The 12,960-nt window shown below is 45.6% G+C and overlaps 1 protein-coding gene across 1 annotated transcript; it reads right to left on the bottom strand.

The window, feature by feature from the left end:
• Positions 1–3,380: 3,380 nt before the first annotated feature.
• On the bottom strand, positions 3,381–12,752 carry LOC137358271 (probable G-protein coupled receptor 139). Its single transcript, XM_068024175.1, has 2 exons — positions 12,485–12,752; positions 3,381–4,273 (listed from the first exon to the last, which is right to left on the bottom strand). Exons 1-2 carry the CDS (start codon positions 12,750–12,752, stop codon positions 3,381–3,383), a joined length of 1,161 nt encoding a protein of 386 aa, XP_067880276.1.
• Between the last annotated feature and the right edge of the window lie 208 nt (positions 12,753–12,960).

Consider the following 12,960-nt stretch of genomic DNA (forward strand, 5'->3'; position numbering starts at 1 on the left):
CGCTAAAGCGCATCCATGCAAACCAGCAAGGAATTTTGTCAAGTGTGAGGAAGGCAATAGAAGTGCTCTACTGGTCAAACATGAGAAATGAAAACAAGAAACACATCAGCCTGTGCAGTGCATGTAACGTGTACCAAGCTAAGCAAGCCAAAGAACCGCTGATGACACATGACATCCCAGACAGACTATGGGTGTAGATGGGAGTAGGCCTCTTTACTCCCACAGGTACTGAATATATTGTCACCATTGACAACTATTCTGACTACTGGGAGGATAAACCAGCTGACTTCAAAGACTGTCGGTGAGATTGTTGACTGCCTGAAAGCAGACTTCAGTTGCTCTGGCGTTCCAGACATTGTGATGAATGACAATGGCTCTCAGTTCACGAGTGAATAATTCCGCTGCTTCATAAAGGATTGGAAAATTCAACACCATATATCATCCCCTCACTATCCCCCATCAAATGAAGAGGCTGAGGCAACCATGAAAATCGCCAAAGGAATCATAAGGAAAGCGAGCAAACCCGGCATAGATGTTTACCAGCCAATACTTGAGTGGAGAAACACACCTACTGAAGGCATGGAAAGTAGTCCGGTACAAAGACTAATATCATGCTGCAGCCAAACTACGCTTCCAATAGCAAACATACGACAGAAGCCAGAAGTATTAACAGGAGTGACTGACAAATTAAGTTTATGGTTATTGGGGCTGAGAGAGGGGCAAAATAAATGCATTGGAAGGAGTAACAGGAATGCAGAGTACTGGGCTAATGGGAAGATTCTTGTTAGTGCAGATGAGCAGAGAGATCTTGGTGTCCAGGTGCATAAATCCCTGAAGGTTGCTAACCAGGTTAATAGGGCTGTCAAGAAGGCATCTGGTGTGTTAGCTTTTATTAGTAGGGGGGTCGAGTTTCGGAGCCACGAGGTCATGCTGCAGCTGTACAAGACTCTGGTGAGACTGCACCTGGAGTATTGCGTGCAGTTCTGGTCACCGCATTATAGAAAGGATGTGGAAGCTATGGAAAGGGTGCAGAGGAGATTTACTAGGATGTTGCCTGGTATGGAGGGAAGGTCTTACGAGGAAAGGCTGAGGGACTTGAGGTTGTTTTCGTTGGAGAGAAGGAGGAGGAGAGGTGACTTAATAGAGACAGATAAGATAATCAGAGGGTTAGATAGGGTGGATAGTGAGCGTCTTTTTCCTCGGATGGTGATGGCAAACACGAGGGGAAATAGCTTCAAGTTGAGGGGTGATAGATATAAGACAGATGTGAGAGGTAGTTTCTTTACTCAGAGAGTAGTAAGGGCGTGGAATGCCCTGCCTGCAGCAGTGGTAGATTCGCCAACTTTAAGGGCATTTAAGTGGACATTGGATAGACACATGGATGAAAATGGAATAGTGTAGGTCAGATGGTTTCACAGCTAGGCGCATCATCGAGGGCCGAAGGGCCTGTACTGCGCTGTAATATTCTAATTCTAATTCTAATTCTAATTTTTGTTTTAATAACTGCACCTTTAAAACTTGAAATGCGACAGCAGGGCTCAAAGCCCATTAAAAATAACGTCAGCTCCTGCACACAAGCTGCTGATACCATTGCCAGGGATGGACAGCCGGCCCCCTCCACGTTGTCGGGCTGTGGGGTGGGGGCAACCCGTCCCAGCTATTTAAATGAACCATCGAAATTAGGATCATGGCGGCTCAGCGATGCGCCGCCTGTTTTTGCCCGCCGCCTGGTTTTGGCAGCAGGAATATACAATTCAGCCCTCTGCGAGCGATGCATGTGCAGAGTGTCACGGGAATAAGGATCTGTTTATGCATTGGAGCGGTTGTGTGCGTAATGGGTGAAGTGGGCAACTCACAGTGTAAATAATAATTTGTGCAATTCACTGTTGTTATTTCTGTATGAAAACTGTACTGTTTGGGATAGAAATGCAATATTGTACTACTGTGCCTCCTGGTCATGTGACCTCTACCATAATGCTGACACTGCAGGCAGCATCACAAGTGCAGTTCAGCAAGGACACACTGCAAGCAAGAACGTTGTCCTGTGAGTTCACAAGAGATTAGAAAGTATTATAAAGCAGTTAAAAGGATTATCAAGTCTTACTGTTCATTTTAAAGTACTATAAAGGATAATAACTGATTATAAGGCTCATAAAGGGATATACAGATTGAAACCAGATATAACGTGCCTTGTAGGATTTGGAAGTATTATAACCGGTTATAATGTGTTATGAAGGTTTTTAAGGATCATGAAGGTTTATAAAGAATTGCAAAGCATTATAGAGGGTTATAAAGTATCATAAATAATTATAATGAATTGGAAACCATTATAAAGGAGTAGAAAGGATTATTAAGCATTATGAAGAATTATAGAGACTTATAGATTATTATAAATGTTCGAAATATTAGGAAGTTTTATGAAGGTTTATGAAAGATTATAAAACATTATACAGGGTTATAAAATATTGCTAAGAACTATAAAGGGTTCCAAATAATTATATATGATTTGGAAGAGTTATAATGTATTACAAATGATCTAAAAGCATTTAATGTGTGAAAAGGATTATTAAGGATCATACAGGGTTCAACAGGGTCACACATTATTTTGAAATATTCAGGCTGAAGCTTCACACCATTTTTCTCTTCCGGTACTTGTTGTCCTGGTTGCCACAGAGAGCGCCGGAGAGCGGGGCCACTGGTGATGCTTTCCTCTCGAGCCCTCTATCTTCCAATCGGCGAAGCAGTGAGCGGGGCCGCTGGACGTCAGGCACTGCAACCTGTCATTGCAGCGTCACCTTTGGAACAGCCAACTCCTTGCTTCAAGGCGACAGGCCTTGTCCACACTGCCCATCACCATGTGGATCAGACCTGCACCTCCCACTCCTGGCCATTACCATGAGGAACAGGCCCCGTCCCGTCAGCCCCTCCCCATGTAAATTAGGCCCCGCCCCAGGTGTGGAAGGTTATCGGGGTTAGGCAGAAATGTGGAGTAATCAGTTCAGTCATGAACCTATTGAATGATGGAGCAGGCTCGAAGGGTGGAGTCGCCTCCTCCTTCTCCGAATTCGTATGTTTGCATGTCTGCATGCCCCAACTCTCACGTCAAAATAGGGAACAGGCCTCACCACCACTCCACGTGACCATGGTGATCATGTCTGGCCTCGCCCTGTCACCATCCATACAGGCCCAGCTCCCACTCCAAAACAATAGCAACAGGTAACGCCCCCGCTCTGTCAACATAGTGACCGACCTCAACCCCATTTAGTCCTCGCCCAACTCCCCCGTCACCATAGCGACAGGCTCAGACCCTGCTGTGCCACCAGAGCGACAAATCCCGCCCCCAAGAGCGTTGGGATGGGTCAATGATTCAATCCCTCACATCATTGAATTAATTTAACAATTCGAATAAATGGATATTTCAGCACATTCTTCACCTGCTCCCGAAACTGAGTCTGGGTAACAGCATAAATCGCAGTGTTTGTGCAGCAACCCAGGAGCTGCAGCATAAAGCCCGCTTCCCGCACAACACCAGGGACAGACCGATACCCCAACCAAAACATCCGGTTCCACAGCCAATACACCATCAACATTGTCCATAACAGGATGAAATTAGCAGAGATAACTAACAGTAAAATGATGGATTTCCTTCGGCTCTCCATCTCTGGGTCTCTGTGATTCTCCCCATTGCTCTGAACCCGGAGTCTCCTGCGACCTCTGTTGCTCACTAAAATGTGCCTGACGGTCATTGCATTGAGCAACAGAATCACCACAAAGGGAACAAGCACCGTTAGACTGTGATTGAGGAACTCTATTGCTCCCCAGAACCACTTGGTCAGACCAGCCATTGTTACGTAACAAAACGTGGATTGGTTGAACAGCTGATAGCGAGTCATTAACATAAAAAACCAGAAGATGTTCTTTAGACAGCTCAGCACAGTCACTGTTCCCAGAACCACAACCGCCGTTTTCTCGGTGCAATATTTACTTTTCAGCTTCTGGCAACAAATGGCCACAAATCGATCAAAGGTGAAAGTGACAGTGAACCAGACAGAACAGTCTGTGGCTGCGTAAAGTAGAACAGCATGGATATTACATATGGGGACGGACAATAGGAACAGAAATTGTGCCCGATAAACAATGGGAATGTGCCTCAATATCAGGTCAAGGATAATGACCAGTAGATCCGCCACTGCCATGGCCACCAGGTAGCGAGTGACACATTTGGAGAGACCACACTTTCTTCGACACAGGATCCCAATCGTCAGCAAGTTAGCTGTGAGGAAGGGAAATAAACAGGGAAGTCAGACATCAGGCTTGGAGCAAAGTTACAAGGACTCAACTTAACTGGGGTGTGGGGCTCCAGCAATAAATCTGGTCCCAGACTCAGTGTAGTACCAGCAGTGGCTCCGCCTCCCTGACTGGCCCGCTGACCCCCAAAACTTACCTTGTGTCCAGGACTCCAGTGATGGCCCTGGTTCCAGGGATGGAGTACTTCCAGGAGAGGCTCCACTCCCAGGTACGCCTGGGACCATATGCATTGCTGGAGCCCCACACCCCAGTTACTTTAAGGACTTATTGAGAATGACAAATATGTTGCTGTATTCAGTGATGCAGTGAAATAATTAGACCTGAAAGAACAAACAGGAAGATCTGTGATATGGTAGAAGCCAGGAGAGTTTAAATGTCAAAAGTCTGATTGTGAAATTGTTAAGGTCAATGCTGATCATAATGCCCCCAACTCCTTTAAATCTGTTCAAACTTTCATCTCTCACATTTCAGACCAAGGGTCAGTGGGCTGAAACACTGGGCAAAATATTGATGAGTTCAATGCCAGCATTGCTAGTCTCAATCTTTTTGGTGGCAGTGAGGCTCCATGGCCGATCCAAACCCCACTCAGCGGTGGGTTCCAACTTTAAATATTGCAATAAAGGATATGAATAAATGAATGTTCCTTTCACTGCGAACTTGCCAACTGTCTGTGACCTTGCGTGTGGCGGCTGGCACTGATACGCCTTCAGTTTCCCGTCCAGGGAAAGCTGGCACCATCGAGGTAGTGAGGGGGCAATTTAGTATTTTTATTATAGTGCGGGGGCGGGGTGGGGGGTGGCGAGTTAACTCTACATGTGTATTGTGGGGAGGGGAATGTGTGACCTCTGCACGTTGTGCAGCTGTCGGGGAGGTCACATATTAAATGTACGTTTTTTTTTGTTGGGTAATGGGAAAGACATTTATTTTGTTTATCTTGGTGATGGGGTGGTTCATGGGCATCAACCAGCCTGTTTTATATCAGATTGGCATGGCAACAATACAGCTAAAACCACCAAATGCTTACATACAATGAAAAATAAAGTAAAAATGTTCTCTTAAACTACAAGCCTTCCAGTGTCCGAAGCAAACGGCATTTTGTTTTAATTTGAAAAATAATATGGGGAACTGATTGTTATTATTGGGTTTAGAAAACAATATATACAATAATAAGAAATAAGGACTATCTCCTCACTCCTCCCTCAATTGGAAGCCAAATATAAAGATTAAAAAAATAGTAAGCCCTGGAATTACTCAACAGCTTAGGAAGCATCTGTGTGGAGAGAAGCAGAGTGAACGTTTCAGGTCTGTGACCTTTCATGAGGGTCATTGAGGCAGTGGAGGCCACCCCCCAGTACTACACCATAGTTTATTTATTTATTTAGAGATACAGCACCGAGTCTGTGCCGACCATCAACCACCCATTTATACTAATCCTCCACTAATTCCATATTCCTACCACATCTGCACCTGTCCCTACATTCCCCGACCACCTACCTACACTAGGGGCAATTTATAATGGCCAATTTACTTATCAAGTCTTTTGGCGGTGGAAGGAAACAGGAGCACCAGGCGAAAACCCGCGCTGATTTGCAAACTACACACGGGCAGCACCCAGAATTGAACCCGGGTCGCTGGAGCTGTGAGGCTGCGGTGCTAACCACTGCGCCACTGTCGCACCCCAATGTGATATGTTTTAAGCAAATAGAGTGGAGGTGGTGCAAAAGAGAACAAATGAGAAGGTAGTGATCGCACAAAGGGTCACAGAGAATAACTAACATGGAAGTCATTGGGCAAAAGCAAAGACAAAGAGTGTGTTAATGGTGTGTTGAAAGACAAAGCGTTAGTACAGAGACGGTGTTAAATGGCAGAATAATGAAAGCCATAGCCACATGAAAGAATATGAGGGGAAAAAAGTGGGCAGGCACATGGCAAAAAATATTGTAATGATGGAACAAACTAAAATAAAATGAAATAAAAAAAATCAAAGTAATACTAAAATAGAAAGGGTTCTATGTATGCTCTGAAAGTATTGAACCTTTGCCAGTTCTGATGAAAAGTCACTAACCTGAAACATTAACTTTGCTGCTCATTCCATAGATGCTGCCAGACCTACTGAGTGTTCCCAGCACTTTTTGGTTTTATGATGAAGGGATGTCCTCAGAGACAATCTGGACGGCCCCAATGAGGGCAATTGGAGATTGGTCGTGAAGCCCAGGGGGGAGGGATTCCTGGGAGTTCCATTGTTTCCTGGACAGGGCACTCCATGGGCCATAGATTGCCCACAGAGGAGAGAGCCCAAGCCCACTGAAAGGGTGCCCCATTATACAAGGCGTCCTCCTCAAATCGCATAAGTACCCCTGCTGCTGGTTAGATTCCAGCAGCGGTGGGAAGAAGCGCTTAAACTACCGTGAATGGGCCACTTTAGGGCCTCAATCGCCCGATCCTGCCCCAGGCAACATTGTTTTGCGATGGGTTGGCGATGGGCCTGCTCAGAAGCTCAGTTAGGGTTCTGCCAGGGCAACTCAACTCCTGACCTCATCACAGCCTTGATTCAAACATGAACAAAAGAGCTGAACTCAAGAAGTGAGCTTAGAGTGACTGCCCTTGAAATCAAGGCAGCATTTGACCGAGTATGGCATCAAGGAGCTCTAGCAAAACTGAGGTCAGTGGGAATCAGGGGAAAAACCCTCCGCCGGCTGGAGTCATACCCGACGCAAAGGAAGATGGTTGTGGTTGTTGGAGGTCAATCATCTGAGCTCCAGGACATCACTGCAGGAGTTCCTCAGGGTAGTGTCCTAGGCCCAAACATCTTCAGCTGCTTCATCAATGACCTTACTTCAATCATAAGGTCAGAAGTGGGGATGTTCGCTGATGATTGCACAATGTTCAGCACCATTCATGACTCTTCAGACACTGAAGAACTCTGTGTAGATATGCAGCAAGACCTGGACAATATCCAGGCTTGTGCTGATAAGTGGCAAGTAGCATTCGCGCCACACAAGTGCCAGGCAATAACCATCTCCAACAAGAGAGAATCTAACCATCTCCCCTTGACATTCAATCACATTACCATCGCTGAACCCCCTACTATCAACATCCTAGGGGCGGCCATTGACCAGAAACTGAACTGGGGCAGACATATAAATAACGTGGCTACAAGAGCAGGTTAGAGGCTAGGAATCCTGAGCGAGTAACTCACCACGTGACTTCCCAAAGCCTGTCCACCATCTACAAAGAACAAGTTAGGTGCGTGATGGAATACTCTCCACTTGCCTGGATGGGTGCAGCTCCAACAACACCCAAGAAGCTGGACACCATCCAGGGCAAAGCAGCCTGCTTGATTGGCACCCCATCCACAAACATTCCCTCCCTCCACCACCGACGCACAGTGGCAGCAGTGTGTACCATCTGCAAGATGCACTGCAGCAACGCACCAAGGCCCCTCAGACAGCACCTTCCAAACCCTCGACCTGTACGTGCTTGTGTATGTGTTTTTCTGTTTGATTGTGTCTCAGTGTGTGTGTCTCCAACTATGTCTGCTTATTTTTACGTGTCTTTGTGTATCTCCTTGCGTTTCAGTGTGTGTGTTTGTGTGTGTGTGTGTGTTCCACTGTGTGTCAGTGGAAACCTGCTTGTTTATGTCTGTTTGTGTGTGTATGTGTGAGTGTGTGTATGTGTGTGTGTGTGTGTGTGTCTGTGCATGTTTGTTTACTTATACGTAATACATACCTGCCTGCTTGTCTCTCATGGTGTGTTTCTGTGTGTTTTATCGCAGTGTGTATGTATATATGAGTTTGTGTGTTTCTGTGTCTTTGTGTATCAGTGTGATTTATTATCAGTTTCGGTGTCTCTGAGTGCCTCTGTGCTTGTGTGTTTATGTGTCTCAGTCTCTGTGAGTATGTGTCACTGAGTGTGTGTCCATGTCTCTCTGTCTTTCTATGTGCCTATGTGTATCTGTTTGTTTGTATCTCTTAGTGTGTGTGTCTCTGAGACTGTGACTGTGTTTGTTTGTATATCTTGGTGCATCTGTGCCTCAGTTTCTGTGTCTTGAGTGTGTGTACTTCTGTGTTTGTGTGTATCTGTTTGTGTCTCAGAGTGTGTCTGTATGTATGTTTGTGTTTTTTTATTATTCACTCATGTGATGGGGATGTTGCTGGCTAGGTCAGCATTTATTGCCCATTCCTAATTGCCGTTGAGATGGTGGTGGTGAGCTGCCTTCATGAACTGCTGCAGTCCATGTGGAACAAAAACAAGAAATGCTGGAGTCACTCAGCAGGTCTGGCAGCATCTGTGGAAAGAGAAGCAGAGTTAACTTTTCGGGTCAGTGACCCTTCTTCGGAACTGACAAATATTAGAAAAGTCACATATTGTAAGCAAGTGAGGTGGGGGTGGGGCAAGAGATAACAAAGGAGAAGGTGCACATTGGACCAGGCATCATAGCTGACCAAAAGGTCACGGAGCAAAGGCAAACAATATGTTAATGGTGTGTTGAAAGACAAAGCATTAGTACAGATTAGGTGTGAATACACTGAATATTGAACAGCAGCAAGTGCAAACCTGAAAAAACCTGAAAAAACACAGTCCATGTGGGTTAGGTGTACCCACAGTGCTGTTAGGAGGGGAGTTCCAGGATTTTGACCCAGCGACAGTGAATGAACGGCGATATAGTTCCAAGTCAGGATTGTGCGTGACTTGGAGGGGAACTTGCAGGTGATGGTGTTCCCATGCATCTGCTGCCTAGGTTTCTAGGTGGTAGAGGCCGCGGGTTTGGATCGTGCTGTCTAAGGAGCCTTGGTGCATTGCTGCAGTGCATCTTGTGGATGGTACACACTGCTGCCACTGTGTGTCTGTGGTGGAGGGGGTGAATGTTTGTGGATGGGTTGCCAATCAAGCGGTCTGCTTTGTCCTGGATGGCGTAGAGCTTCTTGAGTGTTGTTGGAGCTGCACCCATCCAGGCAAGCGGAGAGAATTCCATCACACTCCTGACTTGTGCCTTGTAGATGGTGGACAGGTTTTGGGGAGTCAGGAGGTGAGTTACTCGTCGCAGGATTCCTAGCCTCTGACCTGCCCTTGTCGCCATGGCATTTATATGGCTACTCCAGTTCAGTTTCTGGTCAATGGTAACTCCCAGGATGCTGATAGTGGGGACTTAAGCAATCAAAATGCCATTGAATGTCAAGGGGAGTTGGTTGGATTCTGTCTTGTTGGAGATGGTCAATGCCTGGCAATTGTGTGGTGCGAATGTTACTTGCCACTTATCAGCCCAAGCCTGCAGATTGTCCAAGTTTTGCTGCATTTCTGCATGAACTGCTTCAGTATCTGAGGAGTTGCAAATGGTGCAGAACATTGTTCAATCCTCAGTGAACATCCCACCTTTTGACCTCATGATTGAAGGAAGGTCATTGATGAAGCAGCTGAAGATGTTTGGGCCTAGGACACTACCCTGAGGAACTCCTGCAGTGATGTCCTGGAGCTCAGATGATTGACCTCCAACAACCACAACCATCTCATATATCAACCACCAGAGCCCACCAGTGACTGGAGTTCTGCAAGATTTCACTGTTAATCTCGGGGGAGTCTTGTTTAAAGTTTCAGTAGGGGACTATTTGGGAATAGTGATCACAATTCCATAAGTTTTAGAATACTCATGGACAAAGACGTGACTTGTCCTAAAGGAAGAGTGCTAAATGGGGGAAGGCCAACTATACCAAAATTCGGCAGGAGCTGGGGAATGTAGATTGGGAGCAGCTGTTTGAAGATAAATCCACATTTGATATTGGGAGGCTTTTAAAGAGAGGTTGATTAGCGTGCAGGAGAGAAATGTTCCTGTGAAAATGAGGGACAGACATGGCAAGATTAGGGAACCATGGATGACAGGTGAAATTCTGAAACTAGCTAAGAGGAAAAAGAAAGCATACATAAGGTCTAGGCGGCTGAAGAAAGACGAAGCTTTGGAAGAATATGGGGAATGTAGGACCAATCTGAATCGAGGAATTAAGAGGTCTAAAAGGGGTCATTAAATATCTTTAGCAAACAGGCTTAAGGAAACTCCCAAAGCCTTTTATTCATATATAAGGAGCAAGAGGGTAACCAGAGAAAGGATTGGCCCACTCAAGGAAAAAGGAGGAAAATTATGCGTGGAGTCAGAGAAAATGGGTGAGATTCTAAACGAGTACTTTGCATCGGTATTCACCGAGGAGAGGGACATGACGGATGTTGAGGTTAGGGATAGATGTTTGATTACTCTAGGTCATGTCGGCATAAGGAGGGAGGAAGTGTTGGATATTCTAAAAGGCATTAAGGTGGACAAGTCCCCAGGTCCGGATGGGACCTATCCCAGGTTACTGTGGGAAGCGAGAGAGGAAATAGCTGGGGTCTTAACAGATATCTTTGCAGCATCCTTAAACATGGGTGAGGTCCCGGAGGACTGGAGAATTGCTAATGTTGTCCCCTTGTTTAAGAAGGGTAGCTGGGATAATCCAGGTAATTATAGACCGGTGAGCCTGACGTCAGTGGTAGGGAAGCTGCTGGAGAAGATACTGAGGGATAGGATCTATTCCCATTTGGAAGAAAATGGGCTTATCAGTGATAGGAAACATGGTTTTGTGCAGGGAAGGTCATGTCTTACCAACTTAATAGAATTCTTTGAGGAAGTGACAAAGTTGATTGATGAGGGAAGGGCTGTAGATGTCATATACATGGACTTCAGTAAGGCTTTTGATAAGGATCCCCATGGTAGGTTGATGGAGAAAGTGAAGACGCATGGGGTCCAGGGTGTACTAGCTAGATGGATAAAGAACTGGCTGGGCAACAGGAGACAGAGAGTAGAAGTGGAAGGGAGTTTCTCAAAATGGAGACGTGTGACCAGTGGTGTTCCACAGGGATCCGTGCTGGGACCACTGATGTTTGTGATATACATAAATGATTTGGAGGAAAGTATAGGTGGGCTGATTAGCAAGTTTGCAGACAACACTAAGATTGGTGGAGTAGCAGATAGTGAAGGGGACTGTCAGAGAATACAGCAGAATATGGATAGATTGGAGAGTTGGGCAGAGAAATGGCAGATGGAGTTCAATCAGGGCACTTGCGAGGTGATGCATTTTGGAAGATCCAATTCAAGAGTGAACTATACAATAAATGGAAAAGTCCTGGGGAAAATTGATGTACAGAGAGATTTGGGTGTTCAGATCCATTGTTCCCTGAAGGTGGCAATGCAGGTCAATAGAGTGGTCAAGAAGGCATACGGCATATTTTCCTTCATCGGACGGGGTATTGAGTACAAGAGTTGGCAGGTCATGTTACAGTTGTATAATACTTTGGTTCGGCCACATTTGGAATATGGCGTGCAGTTCTGGTCGCCACATTACCAAAAGGATGTAGATGCTTTGGAGAGGGTGCAGAGGAGGTTCACCAGGATGTTTCCTGGAATGGAGGGCGCTGGCTATGAAGAGAGGTTGAGTGGATTCTGATTATTGTCATTAGAAAGACGGAGGTTGAGGGAGGACCTGATTGAGGTGTACAAAATCATGAGAGGTATAGACAGGGTGGATAGCAAGAAGCTTTTTCCCAGAGTGGGGGATTCAATTACTAGGGGTCACGAATTCAAAGTGAGAGGGGAAAAGTTTAGGGGGGATATGCGTGGAAAGTTCTTTACACAGAGGGTGGTGGGTGTCTGGAACGCGTTGCCAGCGGAGGTGGTAGACGCGGGCATGATAGCATCTTTTAAGATGTATCTAGACAGATGCATGAATGGGCAGGAAGCAAAGAGATACAGACCCTTTGAAAATAGGCGACAGGGTTATGTCGAGGATCTGGATCGGCGCTGGCTTGGAGAGCCGAAGGGCCTGTTCCTGTGCTGTAATTTTCTTTGTTCTTTGTTCTTTGTTGTGATGGGGAACGAAAATCATGGCTTCCATTTTGCCGATGTTTAAACATCAAAAGCAGTACTGCATTGAATCTTGGTCTGCACATGTGACAGCATACGTACCACAGACACCAGCAGCAGCAAAAATAAGCAAAAGTAAATCAAATCAGTTTGTAGAGTTAATAGCTGGGTACAGAGACTAACCAGCACAAACAACAATAGCAACAGCAAAGAGGGCAGAATAAATGGCAGTACAATAATGCTGTTAGAATGCACGGTTTACAGAATTAATCGCTGAACAGCCAGACTTACCAGGAACACCAAGAATAGCGAGTATTGGATAGTAAAAGTATTGAATCACATAAAGAGCACAATAAATTCGCCATGCTACTGTTATCCAATCATAATCTGCAATAAGTGCCTGAAACGAAGAAGATAATCCCTTCCCCATTGTTACAACCTCCCAATCAATTGTTCTCAAATTCTGACCCGTTTTTGTAACATTCCAATCTATTGCTCTCAGATTCTGATCCATTGTTGTAACATTCCAATCCATTGTTCTCAGTTTCTGATCGATCATCTCCTTCTCTCTGGAGCCGCAGATCCTTGTTAGTGCCGGGGCTGATACTCCCGCTGACACTAGGTGTTAATAGCTTAGCATTTTGAAGGACGTGCACTATTAATAGAAGAAGAAAACCCTCCAGAGGAAACCCTCACAACTACAGTCCATGGAGACTAACACCAATTCCAAGCACTGAAAGAAAACAGGCTCAGTTAACCCATTTCGA

Source organism: Heterodontus francisci, chromosome 49 (assembly GCF_036365525.1).
Source record: "Heterodontus francisci isolate sHetFra1 chromosome 49, sHetFra1.hap1, whole genome shotgun sequence".
Lineage (NCBI taxonomy): Eukaryota > Metazoa > Chordata > Chondrichthyes > Heterodontiformes > Heterodontidae > Heterodontus > Heterodontus francisci.

What these genes read in the sequence shown, in the direction of transcription:
- LOC137358271 (XM_068024175.1), bottom strand. Translation starts at nt 12,752, where the DNA reads ATGATCGATCAGAAACTGAGAACAATGGATTGGAATGTTACAACAATG. An exon ending in CGCTATTCTTGGTGTTCCTG is followed by an intron (nt 4,274 to 12,484) that starts GTAAGTCTGGCT and finishes CCTTCCTCACAG; the next exon opens with CTAACTTGCTGACGATTGGG.